Source organism: Temnothorax nylanderi, unplaced genomic scaffold (assembly GCF_030848795.1).
Source record: "Temnothorax nylanderi isolate EJ_2023f unplaced genomic scaffold, tnyl_v1.0 TNYL_tig0323_pilon, whole genome shotgun sequence".
NCBI lineage: Eukaryota > Metazoa > Arthropoda > Insecta > Hymenoptera > Formicidae > Temnothorax > Temnothorax nylanderi.
Window position 1 is genome coordinate 13,942 of NW_027249385.1, and position 19,453 is coordinate 33,394.

Consider the following 19,453-nt stretch of genomic DNA (forward strand, 5'->3'; position numbering starts at 1 on the left):
TTTACATTTACTGGTCATATGTAACTGTATTTATATCGTACAATTTATTTTTTCTTATGAGTTCGAAGTTCAGTATTACTATAATTTTGTACGAATATATATGTTATGTATTTATGTTATGACAAGGCTTGAATAAAAAAGTAAACACATTATGTATGATTGCCATTTATTTTAAAGACAGTATGAGGTATAACAAATATAACAGTTTTTTGTCAAAAAGAACTCTGTTGCTTTAGTCGTGCAAAATATGATTTATCCCAATAAAGGATCTTACAAAATGCTTAACTGAGTTATTCATTCGCACAATGCCTGTTTTTGCATATGTGGCATAACATCACATGATATATAACAAAGATACTGGCATTTTTTTGCAAAATGTGGACGTCGTCGAATTTTTGATTCTTGTCTTATTCGCATGATTTGTATGTAATTATTATTGCCTATTTTGTAAACATAATTATAAAACTCGTAATCAGAAAAATATTACAAATAATGTGACACAATGAACACAAGTGTTTAGGTCTATTCCTTGTTTTACACTTCGTGGAACTACATTTAGTAGCAGTAGACTGTAACTTTCGCAATGCCTTCTCCATTTTGGCAATCTCACTGAACATCTTACATAACTGCTGCAGGCCTAAGTCACGTTCAACTCTTAAGTCTTGAATAACTTGTGATGCTTTGCTACACTGCAATTTCAGTTCCTCAATTGTATAACATTCTGTTTTGGAAACCAGTAGAAAAGGGATTGAATGTCTCTCTTCAATAGCACGAATCTATAACATACGTTATAACACAAATGAAAATTTTGATTGACATTTTATACAATTGTAAGCACATGACATTGGGTACGTTCAGGAAACAACGGTTGCACAACAGCTGAGTAACTGGTCAATGTAATTGGTCTAAATTTAAAGATTTAATAGTACAGGCCAATAATCACTGACCGCTCACTGATCGCTTTGTTTTCCAAAAGCGGCTATTAATACTGACCTTTGCAGAATATTCATTTGATACTTGAACAGAAGTAGTATCAGTCTCGTTACATTGTTTTTCCATTTTTATTTAATGAACTGGTTCCTAGACAATGAACAAAACAAATATCACATTATGATAATAACATTACTTACTTTATCATTTCAATAAGATATAAGTAAAAGTACTAGAGTAGGCGTCAGCCCGATAAAAACAGTCACGTCACATCCACGTCGAATCCACGTAATTTACGTGGACTACGTGGATGCAGATTTATCCATAAACTATCCACATGGATGCAACGTTCTTTTCTCATCACTACATCGAAGTCTATTATCTCCGAAATATCAATGTAGATTCTCTGTGGATATATCTATTAAGAAATATGTACAGGGAATTTTATTGACACGTCGAGGATAAAAAACTTCGATGTAATGATGAAAAAAAAACGTTGCATCCATGTGGATAATTTGTGGATAAATCTGCATTCACGTAATTTCTATTAAAGATTATAATTAATCAAAGTGATATAAAAATTATAATTAATGAAAGTATTATTATACTGCGTTTATGCGCTAACCGGATGAGGTCCCAATCATTATTTATTAGGGATGCCATAAGAAAGGTTTCCTTATTTTTGTCTAGTGAGGCCCTTGTAAGGATTTGATAAGAATGTTTTAACTTTATAAATATACTTTTTTTCATAAATATATTTACGACACAAAAATTTCATAATGAGCCGGCACTGATTCTGACATTCACCCGACATTAAGAAATATTATATCATATATCCAATTCAAAATTTCATTACTCTTTTTAAACTGAATTTGTTTCTTAAGATAATTTTTGAAAAATTATATATTTGCGCTGGTTATGACATATGTAGACTATATATAACGCTTACATCAAATTAAGAAGTAGTCTACCACGTAAGGCAGTTGGCTCACGATGCAGAGGTCCCGAGGTCTCGAGTTCGAATCCCACCAAGGTAAGTGTGTTTTTCAAATACGAGAAATATTTATAATCATAGACTGCATCTTAAGAAATAAATTTAGTTAAAAAATAGTAATAAAATTTCGAAATAAATAATTTTTTTATGTCGGGTGAATAATTATTCAGTGAAACATGTCACTCTTTTCAGAGTTGAAGAATCACTCCAAGTAAAGAATGAATAAGTAACTCACTTTTTCGAAAAGTGAAATTTCACTCCAATTAGACTGGCAGTATTTCATTATTCCTAGGAGTGAAATCTCACTCTTTTGGAGTGAGATTCCACTCCAAGAAATTTAGAGAGAAGCTCGTGGATTTCACGTCAAATCGATGATCTCATCCACGTGGACTACAGTACCGTTCTTGAGCGGATTGTCCACTCGAATGTCCACGAGGATTCCACGATGCTGATCCACGTAGCAATAACGTGGATTTCACGTACTGTTTTTATCGGGAGTGAAATAAATCATTTTTATTTCTTACTCTTACCGCTTGTAAGCGTAAGAGCTGAAGTTGGATTAAGAATAAAAATAATTTATTTTGCTTACGCCTTTATTTTAGCTTTATTACACTTTTTACTTCTCACTTCTTACGCCTACTCTTACTTCTTACTCCGCGTATTGTAGACGACGCTTCATCAGAGGTTAGTTTCTTCACAAGCGATCAGCTGCGGGCCCGATGGGAACCATGGTGGGGGTATAGGACTCTAGGTGGGGTAGAGTTGTCGCTTCCTCTGATTATCTAGGCCTCTAGTGTTGATAACACGACACTCAACACTGCTGAACGCGGCCATTGTGCAAGGGGCTTAACGGTATCGCGAAAAAGCCGGTGGGATTAGGTTATGCTTCTTTCTATTTACTGGTTTGAATATGTGCTAAACCAAGTGTCGTGTCGTTAAATTGCTATTGTCGTTTCAGTTGCCATTGTTGTTTGCTCTTTGCTCTGTGTTGTTATTATACCGTAAATGATTTGCCGAGACTTTATGCTGCGTGTGTGCAGCAGAAAATCATGCAAAATGCTTCATGAAGTGAAAAATTGCACTCTAGCATCTTGCAATGGAGATAATACCTGTAAAAAAGTGCATCTCACAGACGATGAAGTAACTGAAGTTAATAATAATATACGACCTTTTCGGCAAAAAGTTTACCTAGAGATGACACGTTTAGCGTATATCTTAAGAGAAACTTTTCCAAAAGAACGCAGATCACAAGTCTGTACGCTCAATATGTTGGGAGAATGCCTATGGCCATGTTTGGCTTGTGGAACATGTAGGAGGAATAGTAAGTTTTTCTATAATTATTACACCCTTATAGAAATTTAATACTGTAAAGGATTTTATGGCTAGTGATTAATCATTTAAAAGCACTATTAAAAGCACTATTAACAGTGCTTTTAATAGTGCTTTTAAGTGATGAATTACTAGCCAAAAAATCACTTACAGTTGTAAATTTCTATAAAGGCATTTCTAATTAAATATTTCAGTTATTAAAATGATTTAATTGAGAATATTTTCTGCTTTCAGCAACTACACCAGTATGCAATAATTGCTATATCTTATGAACAAAAGACAACATGAAGGCCTTGAGGTGTTGCCATATATACTGTGAATATTGCTTTAACCGGCTTCCATTTGCAGCAAATGGTCCACTTCCCTTGTGGTGCTGTAAAGTATGCTCTAAATGGACGACGATTTTTATACTGTGTAAGTTTTGAGAAACACGTATTGTTAAGAACATAATTTTTGTAATGTTTTTGCAATATTCTTGAAAATTGAAAAAAAAACTTGGTCAATGCTGCTTGAAGAATGTTGTAATGTGTAAATACATTGTAGAAAAAAGATTTCTAACTTGAACTTATACTATAACTACGTTATGCATTGACTAAGTTTTATTTAAATCTTCCAAAATTGTAGATTTATCTTCACAATATATTTAAAATGTTATATTTTATCTTCAATATACTTAAAAAAGATAGAAGTATTATCTATTAATAAATTATATAATTTATTAATAAATATATTATTCATATTTCATTAATATATATTTATAATGAGGATGAAACATATTGTTTGCAGATTAAGCAGATTAAGCAATAGAGGATACAGAGGAAAGAAAAGTTGCAGTTACTTAATAATTATTAAAAAATACAAGACTTTATGATATACAAATATATTTTTTTATGTAATGTTTATTTTGTTAACATAAGTAAACATGTATTTTTGTAAATAAAATTAGAGTGTGAAAAAAAGGACAATGTATTGAAGAGAATAAAATATTCAAAAATTACAAAACAATACAGTTTAGAGAAATTGCTATGACACTTTTTGAAAGTAATAGAAGACAATAATGACAGGAAGAAAAAGTAAAGGAAGGAATGCATTACAACGTTGAATAAAAAATGAACAATTTTTATTTGAAATAAAGTGAAATATTAATCAAAAGTGAAATATTAAAGGTACAAATATTATGATAATTTCTTATACGGGACTGTTTTCTTACATATTGGACATTGTGTTTTGACAAAGTTTTCATCTCTGTCATTTATTAAGCAGCGCACTGCACAATTGGCACAAAAAATATGCCCACAATCTCCTACACCCAAATATTCGACATTTATTATTTCTGTGCATATTATACACTCTAAAGGTGCTACATCATATTTAACATGTCGTAACCTGCATTTTGGTAGTGTGCAATCACCATTTTTAAATTTGCCACATATGCTTGAGCTTTGTAGCGTTCGGCCAACTTCCCTCTTTAGCTGCTCGGTTTCTTTTCCTGATGTCTCGTAACGAAGCTGTTCCAAGCTGGTACAATGTAAGAACGGACATTTTGTGTCGCTGCATGTAGTATTCTGGTATTTGTAACAGTATTGATATTTGTGAAGAAAATTGCAATTTGGATCAAAGCAACATTATTTTAAAAGCAGCGCAATCTTCAATGACAGATTTTCTGAAACAAAAAGCATTGAAGTGTTGAGCGATGTGACAATAGATACTAAACTCGCATAACTGTAAAATATTTAAAAATCTGACCGGAAATTATAGCACGGCATATTTGTAGGCAAAACACAACAATAGCAAAAACGACAGGGGCAAAGTAAACGACAGAGGCAAAGTAAACGACAGAAGCAAACTGGACGACAGAAACAGCAGTTTTTCTGAACACTAGCAAATTAAATAATACAAGAGTGAGAATTGCAACTACAACAGCAATAGATAAAGAATAACACATGTTCAAAGCAGTAATGTTTACAGATTCTTATGACGTTTTGTCGTAGCAAATCAGAGCCTCCACATAGGAACATCCGTAACACGGTGCAATACGTTACGATAAGTTCTGACCGTATACTTACATTTGTACGTAAATTTGGATTTCGGTCAACGCACAAAGAAAGATGTAAAACGTAACACGCTTTTATTGTTACGTACGCATCAAAGTATATGGTCGGAACTTATATAACCTAACGTAACGCGTTAATAACCCCGACGATCTTGTGCGGAGACTACTATATATATCGACATATACGACATATGAAATATTAGCCTAATGGAAGATTCTCACCACGTCCGGCGTCAAAAACACGTCAATCCGATATTCGATAAAATAATCAGTTCTGCCCCGCGAAGCGAAATATTAAATCGTTGAAGTTGACGACAATTCAGGTTATGAACCTGTCATACCGACATAACTTAAAACATAATAGGCTGCGTTCCGATATTCAGTGCCAGTACTGAATATCTGTTGAGAACGAGCATATCCCATAGGCCGGTATTCATAGGCCTAGTCGACACAAATCACTTAATACACGTATTAAATAGTAAATAACTAGTAAATTAGTTTGATTATTGGCTGATCAGTTCAAATATACTATTTGATACGCGTATCAAAAGATCGGTGTAACTAGGCCTTCAAGACAGTCTAAAGGCCATCGCACACAAAATTGCATAGGCTGCATAAGCATAGCATAAGACCGCTGGACCAATGAGCATCTTATGTAAATTAATATGGCGGCTTTATGGATGCTCATTGGTTTAGCGGTCTTATGCTACGCTTGTGCTAAGCTATGCATTTTGTGTGCGATGGCCTTAAAGCGGGGAGCACACACTTCTGCACAACGCATAATACGTAAGCATAAGAAAATTGATTGGTATATTTCCCTATGCACATTTGTATGTACCAATCAATTTTCTTATGCTTACGCATTATGCGTTATGCAGAAGTGTGTGCTTCCCGCCTTAAAGGTCAATACAGACAAACTTGCATAGCGCATAAACATAAGCATAAAGCGGGGAGCACACACTTCTGCACAACGCATAATGCGTAGCATAAGAAAATTGATGGTCCATACACATGTGCATAAGGAAATAGACCAATCAATTAACTTATGCTTACGCATTATGCGTTGTGCAGAAGTGTGTGCTCCCCGCTTAAAGGTCTATCCAGACAAACTTGCATAGGTGCATAACCATATGCATAAAGAAACGGATTGGTCTATTTCCTTATGCATGGCACATGCATATGGATCAATCAATTCTCTATGCTTATGTTTATGGGCTTATGCAAGTTTGTGTGGATATAGCTGAAGGAAATTGATTGGTCCACATACATGTGTATAAGGAAATAGACTAATCCATAGACCTTAAGTAGCAATTGAGCGTGATTGTTGGATCCAAAGGTAAGAACCAATCACATTCAATTGCTACTTAGCGGCTCAGTGAGCGGTCGTGCTTTCTGGATGCACCCAATGTTTCCCGCGTTTTTCGCGGCAGTTAGCAACGCTCGTCATTGTAATCGCTCAATGCACGTGCTGAATCTGCTTCTGATGTACTTGTCGTAATAATTATGCATTTGTTGTAACGATTGTGCGCTCATGTCGTTAATCTGCTTTTGATGTTTCCTTGTCGTAATAATTGCTTTTGTGTATTGATCGTGCTCGTGTCGTAATTGTAACCTCAGTTGCTCATACATTCTTAATTCTAAGAAGTGATCATTTTTTAACGGCTGCTTCTTTCTTTCATTTGATGCTTATCGTATCGTTACCAATGTAAGTAACCGACAACAGCAAGAAAAAAATATCTGCTACGTATTACTTTTCTACAAATTAAATATTTTATTATAAGAATTTGATCAGTTTAAGCCTGATGTACAATGTGTTCTTTGCTTTCTGTTTTCTGCTCTTAACCTCTTACGCTATCTCGTATTTCGCAATTCCGTCGCGTAACGCGATGTTTTTGTCTCTGTCGCCCAAGATAAAAATTGACGAACTTTAATAGAGACAAGAAACATCACGTTACGCGACGGAATTGCGGAAATACGAGATAGTCGCAAAGAGGTTAAGAGCAGAAACAGAAAGCCACAAGAGCACATTGTAGATCATCAGCCTTAAATTATTGTATGGAATATTTTATCCGTACGTGGTCTAACGCTTCTGCAAACAGAATAAATCGCCAGCAATTTCAGAGCAATAAGTTATTGATTAATTTAATTCGCCGTAGAATTTGGATAAACTTGCTGGCCTAAATTCTGGTGTGAAAAAATAATGCATGTGCGGCATTTTTCATAGTTTGTATACTACATACATAAATAATCTTAGAAATTATTTGCATATGTAATACAAAAAATTTATTAATTATGCTTTATTAATAGCTATAATATTGGAAGATTAGTGTTGCTCGAGAATTTCAGGAAAATAATACTTTCAAAGACATATGCTTAAATAATTACAATATATCCATGATTTAACAGAACATTTTGTTTCTTTCAATTTTTATTACAAAGTATTGACTATTGTCTTTAATTTAATATTTTTTTCAGATGGAGGAAATATGTGGCAAGCAACCTGGTACAACACTTTATGTTTACGATGATTACAGTTATAATAAAGATTCTCGCAAATCAGAATATTCTAAGATGCAGTACTCGCCGGTCTTCAAGTGTCCTGGCGCTATAAATCTTGAGAATGATCAAATACGTTTAGTCCAGATCATAATCATACAAAGACACAATGGAAGATAGTGCAATCTACCATGAAACAAGAAATGTTGAAGCTGTGTCGAGAACGTCTTGTCTTTGAAAGATATATTTGACAATGTCTGTAGACAGTAAAGTAAAATTACTCTTCGTGATTATTCCGTTACTTAAATGTATGAATCCTGATGACCCTGCAATGGGACATATGTTGTAAATATGTATGTTTTTCCTATTTTGGCTGAACCTTCTCACTAAAATTGAGAATACATAGATAAAACTTCAAAACATTATTTACAAAATAAAACCTACATAAAAAACATTGAAAAGTCACAGGAACCTATATATTCTTTCAACGTTATAGAATTGCTGTTACAGTTACGGGTTAAAATAGTGTATAGAATAACAGTATGAAAATAAAATTTAAATGCAAATCTTTCCTTTGTAAACAATCAAAATATTTTATAAGCATGAAGCTTAAAATGTAGTGAAAATTATAACCTTTTTTATTGCTTTTTTTAATTTGTTTGCATAAAAAAGAAATATAAACTAATTAGATATTTGCATTTCATTGTTTATTTTACTTTTTATTTCAAACAGCATTGAATTTATAAAATTATGAATTTATTATAATATATATGTATTTCAAAATGCAGTGCCGTGGGTCGTGCGTTCTAGAGTAGCTGTTGCACTTGGCAGCCGACGTTGGATAATGCACAGTCACGGGCGCTACATTTGGAAATACATACATTTATAATAAATTCATAAATGTAAAATTAAAGCAGAATTAAAACACAGAGTGAATAATTCATTGCTGTATGTAGTGAATTAAACGGAAAAATTATTTTTATTTTTTTAGTTATTGGATCTTTTTAGTTACCATTTCAATATATTGAGTGCTTTTTCCGTAATCGGTTTTTAAACCCTAATCTTTGGCAAACATTTTTATTAAATTAACTTTTAAAAATATAATTTTTTTTATTTAACTTTTGTGTGATAAAGGTTTTTTATTATATATTTCATATATAAAGAAAACCAGATAAAGTAATAATATGTCTTACAATTAGTTTACTTAAACCAAAATTTTTTATTTTCAATTTCCTTCTTTAATAAGAATCAACTTGCCTCTTTTATTAAGTTTTTCTCCTTCTTTTTTTCTTTTCTTCTTTTATTTTAAATTTTTTTTTACCATCACTGCTCTTTGTATTTTTAGTCTGTTTAATAAACTTTCTTTTTTACATTTTCCATCTTTTTATATTTTTATTATCGGCGGAAGTTTTTTCTTATTTTACCTTTTATTTTGTCAATTTTGCTACACAAGGGAAATATAAATATTCTTTCAATACATTTCTTTTTTATTTTATTAGATTAACAACAATTTTGTTCATAGTTTCTGTCATGTTTACATTACAAATTATACACAAAGAGATTACTATGTAAACAGATATATTTAAAAGTAATTTATATTTTTTTTGAAGTGTTGCAAAATATGAAAAGATTGCGTAAAAAAAGTTTTCAAATTTAAAAATGTTTAACCGATTTCGATTTACATTTCCCTATTGCTTTCTAACAAGTAAATAAAATTACACTCTGAATATAGATTTGAAAACTAGAGGCCTGCTTTTAACCCTCTGGAGGTTACATATTTTTGGCTTAACCTTTTAAATTTTTAAGATGTTTCATTCAGGTAATAACAAGTTTAAGATAAAAGTCTATGGGCATTTTGTAGAAGAGTAGAAGGTCTGGTGTCTCTGTAACTGATGTCTCAACATTATAATTTAGATCAACTTGTTTCGGTGAAAATTAGCATTTGTCTTATAATTGATTGTAATTGTTGCTTGTTTATATAGATATCCTGATGCAGCCATAAATTTGTCATATGCCTCATTAAAATCTACATTGTATCGTGAAAGAAGGAAACTGCGTCCTAATGTAACAAAAGACATGAACGTTCTTGCTATGAGTTTATCAGCATACGCACCTCTTGAAGGATTTTACAAAGGAAGCGTAACCTGTAGCAATGGAAAAACAGCATTAATATTTACAAGTAATGAGCTGTTGCAAGAATTACAAAAATCAACAGAACTTTATGTAGATGGCACATTTAATGTAAGCCTAGCTCATTTGCAAAACATTATATTACTATATATGTTTCTATGTTTTAATAAATAATACAAATAATATTAATAATATAAACTATTTTTAGATTGTTCCACGTGTACCATTAATGAGCCAACTGTATACTATTCATACTCGATTCGTAACGTGGTAAGTACCAAAGTACGCTCTAACATAGCTTTTATTATTATGAATTGTAGCTTGTTAATGTAGCATATAAATGTTGAGTAACAGTAGAAATATAGAAAAAGAATAGAGGAGCTTGTATCAATATTCTACATTAAGTTCTTTGTACAATAATATTCTTTTCATACAGATTGGCTTATATTCTTTTAAAGAATAAATATAGGAAAAGTAAGAACAATAGGAAAATAATATTCTATTTTATATGGATATCGACAGTAGGAATTTAAAAGAACGAATACATCATTATTTTTTATAAATTTATACGTGTTTTAAATAAATGTCTGATTACTTTCTTAATAGTAATAAAATAGTGAGATTTAAACAATATTTATATTAACAATTCAGTTCGTATCTTACTTCCTATATGATTCTCTTGTGAAATATCTAAATATGTATATATTACTTGATTTTAATAACAAATCTGTTATATTTTGTAGGGTATTGGTATGATCTTTGTCCTGTGTGAAAGTCGTTCAAGTAATTTGTATACAGCTATTTGGGAGAAAATTATTGAATTAGTGCCAACGCTTCAACAAAATTTAAAGTTTATAATGAGCGACTATGAGGCAGCTGCCATGAAAGCGATAAATAAACAATTTCCAACAGCAGAGGCGCATGGTTGCTGGTTTCACTTTAATCAGGTATAATAATTTATTAGAAGAAATATTGATAACTGTTGGAATAAGATTTTGTACAACAAAAATCAATGTGAAGAGTAATATCTGATTGATAATTATGTTTCTTTATTATCTATTGATAAAAGTAACGCGTTACTTGTAACATTGTTATAAAATGAAAATAATATTGGTAACGAGTTACTTTTATCAATACATAATAAAGAAACATGATTATGATAATAAATGTTACTAATTTTTCATATTTACTTGGCGCAAATTTCCTGATATCATTTTTTATTTTGTACGGAGTACGTACACTTGGCGCAAAACACTACTGTGTCTCTTGATCTTAATGAATACAAAAATCCTTATGTATAACATAAACTTATACTTGCAATAGTTGTCTCTATAATTATCGGAATTGACTGATTATAATGAATAAAAATATATTTATAGGCATTATTGCGTCATTGGCGGCGATTAGGTTTAATGGATGCACCAAGAAACGTTTTATCTATGACTATGACTATGGCGTTGATTCCTTCTGATTGCTTTGAGAAAGCATTCTTTCTTATACAGCTTGAAGCTTGTCAAATTTTGGGAAAATATCCTGCTGTTAATAATTTTCTGGCTTATGTACGGAATACTTGGTTACCGTTAGCATCAAAAGTCAGTGTTCATAATTGTCCTGTGAGGACAAATAACATAACAGAAAGTTTCCATAATATAGCAGGAAAAAAATTTGGCAAATCTCATGGAAACGTGTGGGACTTCTTAGGTAGGTAATTCATTTCCATTTTATGAAGAAATGAACAAATTTGATATAACATTCCATTTGCAGATAACTTACGAAAATTGATTGTTGATGAAGAACTAAAATTAAAACGTCTACAGACTGGTGAAATAAGTGGATATCGTACAAGCCTTAAAAACAAAAAACGGGATTCTAAAATACTGGAAGCTCAAAGAGCTTTTGCAGCTTGCAGGTTAGATAACAATAAATTATATTAATTTACTGAACTATGGCAAACAATAGTTACAATGTTTTCTTATTTTTAATATTTTAATTTCTTATTTTTAATATATATATATATATGTACCTCAGAGGTAAAGGACCATATGTCTATAGTTTTATACATTTCGAGAAAACGGCGTTCAAAGTTTTAAATAAGGAAAGTGTATTTTTATTAAATGTAAAATAAAAGTAGCAATGTCATTTGTTAAATATTTATTACAGCAATGAAACTGATATGTTTTGTAGTATAATTGTCAATACATTGTACCTAACCAAAACTAAAGAACTTGCAAGAACTAAACAACTTGTTTACCGCTAAATGTAAAATCAGGTTAAAGAAACATAAATTTTAGACACTATTTTAGATAATATAGTTGTAATAGACATAAAATCTTTTACTATATTAAAATTTAAGCTCCTGGTATATTGGAAATAGTACTAACTCAATTTTGATAAAAAGTGGACATATGATCCTTTACCTCTGAGGTACAGACTACAGATATGTCACTACAATACAAATAGGTCTGTATAAAAAAGTACGTAATTCAATTAAAAAATCGTACTTTACGTAATTGGTAGTAAAATTAAACTCAAATTAATATTAATGTTCCATTTCCCAATTCAAACTCAACAATTTTATCTAAAACTATTTTAATTAAACGGTTTTAATACCAAGTATTTGGATTTATTTTCTTATTTGAAACACTGTATTTTTATTTCATATTTTTCCATACTTTTTAATATTTATGTATAGTAGTTTTAATATTATGTATGTGGTATAACAAACTGTATTTCTTATTTATTGCAGGCTAGATCTTGAATATTTCTTACGTATGTTTACTGACAGCTGCGAAAATTTTATTCTGACAGATACAGTAGTTCCTAAAGGTAAATACACATATACACACACATATATTTTTTCTATTAACAATGATAAATGATATTTAAAAAAATAAGTACAAGCGGTTTAATTGGATATCATACAATTGCTCAGATTATATTTCATTAGTTTTTCTCTTATAAGTTCAATTGGACTAAACTGTAGTGTCGAAATAAATCGTGTCCAAATGAAACCCTGTTATTTTAAGTAATAATACTAAAGTATATATTTTTATATTAAGTGCTTATTATGTATTGCTAGAAATTAAGTTTATAATCTGAACAATGTAAATAATATATTTTTAATTGTATATTTTTCCAATATGCATGCTTAACGTTTTAAATTTCCAAATTAGGTTTAAAATGAATTAAGTATACATTTCACTTTTAAGTTGTAAACTTTTACAATAAACATCTAAATTTAACTTTTACATAAATTTGATTTATCTCTTGCAGTACTACATAAATAAAATATGCTATAAAATACAATTTTTGAACGTAACATTTATTAGATAAACAATTTTTTGCTTTCTTTAATTCTTACAGTAGTCTTCAGCTTATTGTTATTAAAATATTAATATTAATTTCACTTTTTTACAGAAGGTATCAATCACGAATCAAATTCAATATCTGATGAAGAAGATACGCCTGAAAAAACAAGATCAGAGACATTGTACGATAATGCCGAAAGTGATATTCAAGTTGATGCTCCATTCCACAAAATACAAACAAACTGTTAAGTGCTAATAAAGGTAATAATGCAAATTTCAATGACATTTACTAGTTTTACATACATATATATATGTTCTCTATTAACAATGATAAATATTTGAAAAAGAGGAGTGCAAATGGTATGCAGTTGGAAACCATAAGATTTAGATATAAATACAATTGCTTAGATTGGATTTGATTAGCTTTTCTCTTATGAGTTTAATATGATTGAACAGTATAGTGTCGAAATGAATCGTATCAAAATAAAACACTGTCATTTTAAGTAATAATACTGAAATTTATATTTTTATATTAAGTGGTTATTATGTATTGCTGAAAATTAAATTCATAATCTGAACAATGTAAATAATATATTTTTAATTGTATATTTTTCCAATATGCATGCTTAACGTTTTAAATTTCCAAATTAGGTTTAAAATGAATTAAGTATACATTTCACTTTTAAGTTGTAAACTTTTACAATAAACATCTAAATTTAACTTTTACATAAATTTGATTTATCTCTTGCAGTACTACATAAATAAAATATGCTATAAAATACAATTTTTGAAATTAACATTTATCAGATAAACAATTTTTTGCTTTCTTTAATTCTTACAGTAGTCTTCAGCTTATTGTTATTAAAATATTAATATTAATTTCACTTTTTTGCAGAAGGTATCAATCACGAACCAAATTCAATATCTGATGAAGAAGGTACGCCTGAAAAAACAAGATCAGAGACATTGTACGATAATGCCGAAAGTGATATTCAAGTTGATGCTCCATTCCACAAAAATACAAACGAACTGTTAAGTGCTAATAAAGGTAATAATGCAAACTTCAATGACATTTACTAGTTTTACATAGTAAAGTATACAGTAATATATAATTAAACATTTATAATTGTCAATCAATAAATTTATTGGAAAAACTATTTTGAAATATTTTTATCATTGATATTTGGTCTAAAAAAAGTGGTATTTTATTCGTCAGAATTTTGTCGATCACTTGTGCAACTATTATAACGAATATTAGCTCATTAAAACCAATTTTTTGACAAAAAATATATTTTTATGGCCTTCAATGAGTAACTAATAATATTTATTGACTAGAATTAAAGTTATTTTTACAGTTAATTTAATAATTTATGGAAAAAATAAAAAAAAACATCCAATAAAGCTCATAATTTTGTTATAATATGAAAAAAAAAGAATTTTTATCCACTTTGAACTTTAAACCTTACTATCGTCTAAATGGTATTATATTGTTATATTAAAATATTAATATTACTTTTTTGCAGAAGGTAACAATCAAGACCAAAATTTAACATCTGCTGAAGAAGGTACGCCTGACTCAAGGATATTGTACGATAATGCCAAAAGTGATATTCAAGTTAACGCTCCAATCCAGAAAAATACAAACAAACTGTTAAGTGCTAATAAAGGTAAGAATGCAAATTTCAATAACATTTACTAATAGTTTCATATTTTTCAAAACTAGTGAAATTAGACTAAGTCTTCAACCAACACGCATCAAGAAATATTAAAGATGTTTAAAGAGATGTCTAAACTCTATTAGATATGTCTTATTAGACTTATCTAATAAAAATTTGACATCTTTTTAAGCGTCTTTAACATTTCTTTCAGACATACGCGTTGTGTTGAAAATGTAACATCTAGGAATATCAGGTTTCTGAGTAATAAAAGTAATAATAATTTCATATGTATATTTATATATACAAGGTAGGGAAAGAAAGTCGGTCTCCCTGAATAACTCAGAAAATATAAGTTTTATAGATAACTTTGAGATAAAAGTTGTAGGGTTTAAAAATATATCTATTTACTAACCTTATCAGTTTGATAAACCTATGGGCCATAGGCTATAGTTGGGCTATAGTTAGAGGCCAACTAATTATCTTTCTATATTTTTTAAGTCTAATTTTATTAGAATTGTTTATTAAAATTTACACTTGAAAAATATAGACAGATAAATTAGTAGGCCTCTAACTATAATTAAAAAGAATAAATAAATTAAGTATACTTTTAACTTTTAAGAGTTGTAAACGTCTACAATAAACATTTAAATTCAACTTTTACGATGATTTATCTCTTGCAGTACTACATAATTAAAATATTGAATATGCCATAAAATATAATTTTTGAAAATAATATTTATCACATAAACATTTTTCCTTTTTTTAATTCTTGCAATTTTCTTCTGCTTATTATTAAAATATTAATATTAATTTTACTTTTTTACAGAAGGTCACAGTGATGTACATAACTCAACATCTAATAAAAAAGATATGCCTTATAGAACAAGATCTAGGACATTGTACAATAATGTCAAAAGTGATATTAAAGTAAACGCTCCATTCCAGAAAAGGACAAAAAAATGGTTAAACGCTAATAAAGGTAAGAGTGCAAATTTTAATGTTATATTTACAAGTTTTATATTTTTTTAAATTTAATCAAATTAGTTAAAATAACTATTTTTATTATTTCTTTCTTTCTTTCTCAATTATTAATATTAGACGTCCTATGAAATGATACTATGTCGTTGTTTCTTGTCTATATTTATTACTCAGTTGCTAATCCATCCACTTGTAAAGAAGGCGTGCAAAGACAATTAGTCGCATATATTAAAGTATTATTGACGTTTTTTATTTCTAAAAAAGGCATGTAAAGTCGATAATCAAATCTATCAAAGTATATTGTTGGCGCCTTTCCGCAATGCCAATTGATTCTCTCGTTGCGCTTACTTCGTGAGCGGCTATCATTGCATATTTTACCAGTTGATAAAGTTGTGTGTATCTAAGGGTTAATAGTGTAATAGTGTTTATAATATAAAAATAGCTTAAATAAATAAGCAGCGCGCGTTTAAAATGTCTAGTTATTACATAAAATTAATTTTTTCATATATATTTTGTCAAGGTGGATCATGAAGTTAACTATATGCCCTATGTGCCCTATTAAATTAGGGCAATTTAAATTATCTGTACTTAATTACATGTAATAATATAGGTATTACTTGTGTAAATGAAATATATAAATTCGTTACTTTCCAATAACCCTTTTTCTTTTTGCTGATTCTATTTTCTGGAATATTATATTATATTATATATATAATATATATTTGTGTATATATATATATATATATATATATATATATAGAAATAAACAAAAAATTTTATGACATATAATATTCTGTTTTCTAATTAACATTTTCTTATTAATCGTATTATATTTTTTTACAGAGAATTGCTATGAAGAGAACAAAAATGCGCAGAAACAACATACTACTTCAATGAAATTGCGAGAATTACATGTGGTTTTACACAAGATAGATGAACCATTAAAAAAACGTTACAGAAGTAACAGAATTTAAATTCCATCAGGTAATGCTATTGTTGCTTAGCACTTCGTAATACTTTATACTCAGACATAACAGTTAACAAGTAATAAGTATATTACAGCAAGTTTTCATACATGTTTATGGACAATATCCTTAACGTTCTTTCCTCTTTTTCTTACAGATGATTCATCCATATATGAGGTGCCAGAAGATGATTATGGATATTGGTATGAGGATAACAACAATACTCATAGAGAAGACTTTCCATTCCATGCTATTAACAGAGATTACCAGAATTCTAACGTGTCAGGAGCAAAACCTTCCGAAGAAACCTGCACGGTGTGTCTTACTAATGAACGAACACATGTTTTCATACCATGTGGTCATCTTGCTTGTTGCATTGAATGCATTGAAAAATTAGAAAGAAATCGATGTCCGATTTGCAATACTACTTATGAAAACTGTTTTCGAGTTAGAAGACCATAAAAATTGTCTTTGAGTCAAGCAATATTTTTTTGTTTACAAACACTGCTGTCTACTAATTTTAGAACAGTAGAATTTTAGAATAGAACAGAAAACGCTTTATTATTTTTATTTACTCTGTTTTAAAAACAAATTGACTCATATTTCTTACATTATTTAGAATGTATCTTAAATATCTGTATGTGCAATATTGCTTTGATTGCATCTGAAATATCTACTTATAATTCGAATTTTACAGGCAAAGTTATGCACTATGAAGTACCGATATATAATAAGTCTACAAATTGTGTAATGCATACAGATATTTTTTATCCTAAACAAAAAAATGGAAACAGATAAAGATACCAAAGCCAAATGTTAATGTTATATGTAACTTATTGCTATAGTCATGCATGGTTTTCGTTGAAATTAATTGTTTTCTAAATTTAGCTATAAATCAATTATAACAAGACATTTTGCATTTTTTATGATTTGTTGTAATAATTAATATCTTTTAACATGCCTGATTATAGAAACTATAGTTCCTAATTAAACTTAATCATAATTAGTATACGTAAGTTCTCTGTTACCAAACATGGGCATTTTATTTTATATACCAAAGATTTATGATAAGAAAGATATTTTGATAACTATTTCTTTTAATATTGTTACACATACGCTGTGATTACATGCGATTTTCTTTTATAACGTTTTATCGGAAAGATAACACTGCATATTATAATACTTTGTATTTGATTTAAAATGTTTAGTATAAGCATTGTTATACCGCTATATTGCGCTGAAGGCAGGTATAAAATAAAAATTGCGAATTTATGATACCAAAGATATTATATGCGATTTTCTTTAGTAACGTTTTATCGGAAAGATAACACTGTGTATTACAATTCTTCGTATTTCATTACAAATGTTTAGTATAAGTATTATTATACTGCTATATTGCGCAGAAGGCAGATATAAAATAAAAATTGGGCAAATTGCGGATTTATGATACACAAGATATTGTGATAACTATTTCTTTTAATATTGTTACGTATAGTACAAAGCGCTGTGATTATATGCGATTTTCTTTTGTAACGTTTTATCGGAGACAACACTATATATTATAATTCTTCGTATCCTTTCTAAAAAAAGGCATGTTAAGTCGATAGTCGAATTTATTGTTGCCGCTTTTCCGCGATGCTGATTGGTTTTCTCGCTGCGCTTACTTCATTTGCAGCTGTCATCGTATATTTTGACAGTTGTGTGTATCAAGAAATTAATAGTGTAATAGTAATAGCATAATGTTAAAGCTAAATAGCGCGCGCGAAGCGCGCGTCTGTGGTGCTAGTTTGATTTAAAATATATAAGTACAAGTATTGTTATACCGCTATTGCGCAGGAGGCAGGTATAAAATAAAAAATTGCGGAAATTGTCACAAATATACATACGTTTTATTAAACATAAATAGAGTTTGTAACTTTTATTTCCGTACATAAATCTTAATGTGTGTTATGTAATTTTTTATCCTTTTCTATTCTTATCCTTACCCATATACTATGAATCACTTCTGATCCCAAAGAACATTGCCAACATGTAAAAATAGTGAAAACTTGCAATTTTTAACCCGAGTATTCTCAATCACAACGATATGTCGCGCATTTTCGTGTCCAAATGCACAGGTCGCGTATTCTCGTGTCCAACTGCACAGGCCGCGCATTTTCGTGTCCAAGTGAACAGATCGCGCATTTTCGTGTGCAAGTGAACAGGCCGCGCATTTTCGTGTGCAAGTGAACAGGTCGCGCATTCTCGTGTGCAAGTGAACAGGCCGCGCATTTTCGTGTGCAAGTGAACAGGTCGCGCATTTTCGTGTGCAAGTGAACAGGTCGCGCATTCTCGTGTCCAAGTGAACAGGCCGCGCATTTTCGTGTCCAAGTGAACAGATCGCGCATTTCGGTGTCCAAGTGAACAGGCCGCGCATTTTCGTGTCCAAGTGAACAGATCGCGCATTTCGGTGTCCAAGTGAACAGGCCGCGCATTTTCGTGTCCAAGTGAACAGGTCGCCCATTTTCGTGTCCAAGTGAACAGATTGTGTATTTTCGTGTCCAAGTGAACAGGTCGCGAATTCTCGTGTCCAACTGCACAAGCCGCGCATTTTCGTGTGCAAGTGAACAGGT

The 19,453-nt window shown here is 30.2% G+C and overlaps 1 protein-coding gene and 3 long non-coding RNA genes across 4 annotated transcripts; 3 read left to right on the forward strand and 1 right to left on the reverse strand.

Annotated features, from left to right (window-relative positions):
• Nucleotides 1-2,757: 2,757 nt before the first annotated feature.
• On the forward strand, nt 2,758-4,323 carry LOC139781231 (uncharacterized). Its single transcript, XR_011720474.1, has 3 exons — nt 2,758-3,245; nt 3,488-3,667; nt 4,040-4,323. It is a non-coding gene; the product is annotated as an uncharacterized lncRNA (long non-coding RNA).
• Nucleotides 4,324-4,552: 229 nt separating this feature from the next.
• LOC139781230 (uncharacterized) lies at nt 4,553-5,631 on the reverse strand. Its single transcript, XR_011720473.1, has 2 exons — nt 5,529-5,631; nt 4,553-4,916 (listed from the first exon to the last, which is right to left on the reverse strand). It is a non-coding gene; the product is annotated as an uncharacterized lncRNA (long non-coding RNA).
• Nucleotides 5,632-8,030: 2,399 nt separating this feature from the next.
• LOC139781233 (uncharacterized) lies at nt 8,031-10,199 on the forward strand. The gene is made up of 3 exons (XR_011720475.1): nt 8,031-8,068; nt 9,785-10,043; nt 10,141-10,199. It is a non-coding gene; the product is annotated as an uncharacterized lncRNA (long non-coding RNA).
• A 451-nt stretch (nt 10,200-10,650) lies between these two features.
• LOC139781232 (uncharacterized) lies at nt 10,651-18,796 on the forward strand. The gene is made up of 10 exons (XM_071720060.1): nt 10,651-10,879; nt 11,312-11,633; nt 11,697-11,841; nt 12,679-12,758; nt 13,350-13,501; nt 14,136-14,288; nt 14,764-14,907; nt 15,725-15,877; nt 16,720-16,860; nt 16,999-18,796. Exons 1-5 carry the CDS (start codon nt 10,685-10,687, stop codon nt 13,487-13,489), a joined length of 882 nt encoding a protein of 293 aa, XP_071576161.1. The 5' UTR covers nt 10,651-10,684; the 3' UTR covers nt 13,490-13,501; nt 14,136-14,288; nt 14,764-14,907; nt 15,725-15,877; nt 16,720-16,860; nt 16,999-18,796.
• The last annotated feature ends 657 nt before the right edge of the window (nt 18,797-19,453 follow it).

What these genes read in the sequence shown, in the direction of transcription:
- LOC139781232 (XM_071720060.1), top strand. Translation starts at nt 10,685, where the DNA reads ATGATCTTTGTCCTGTGTGAAAGTCGTTCAAGTAATTTGTATACAGCT. An exon ending in AAACGTGTGGGACTTCTTAG is followed by an intron (nt 11,634 to 11,696) that starts GTAGGTAATTCA and finishes TTCCATTTGCAG; the next exon opens with ATAACTTACGAAAATTGATT. An exon ending in AGAGCTTTTGCAGCTTGCAG is followed by an intron (nt 11,842 to 12,678) that starts GTTAGATAACAA and finishes TATTTATTGCAG; the next exon opens with GCTAGATCTTGAATATTTCT.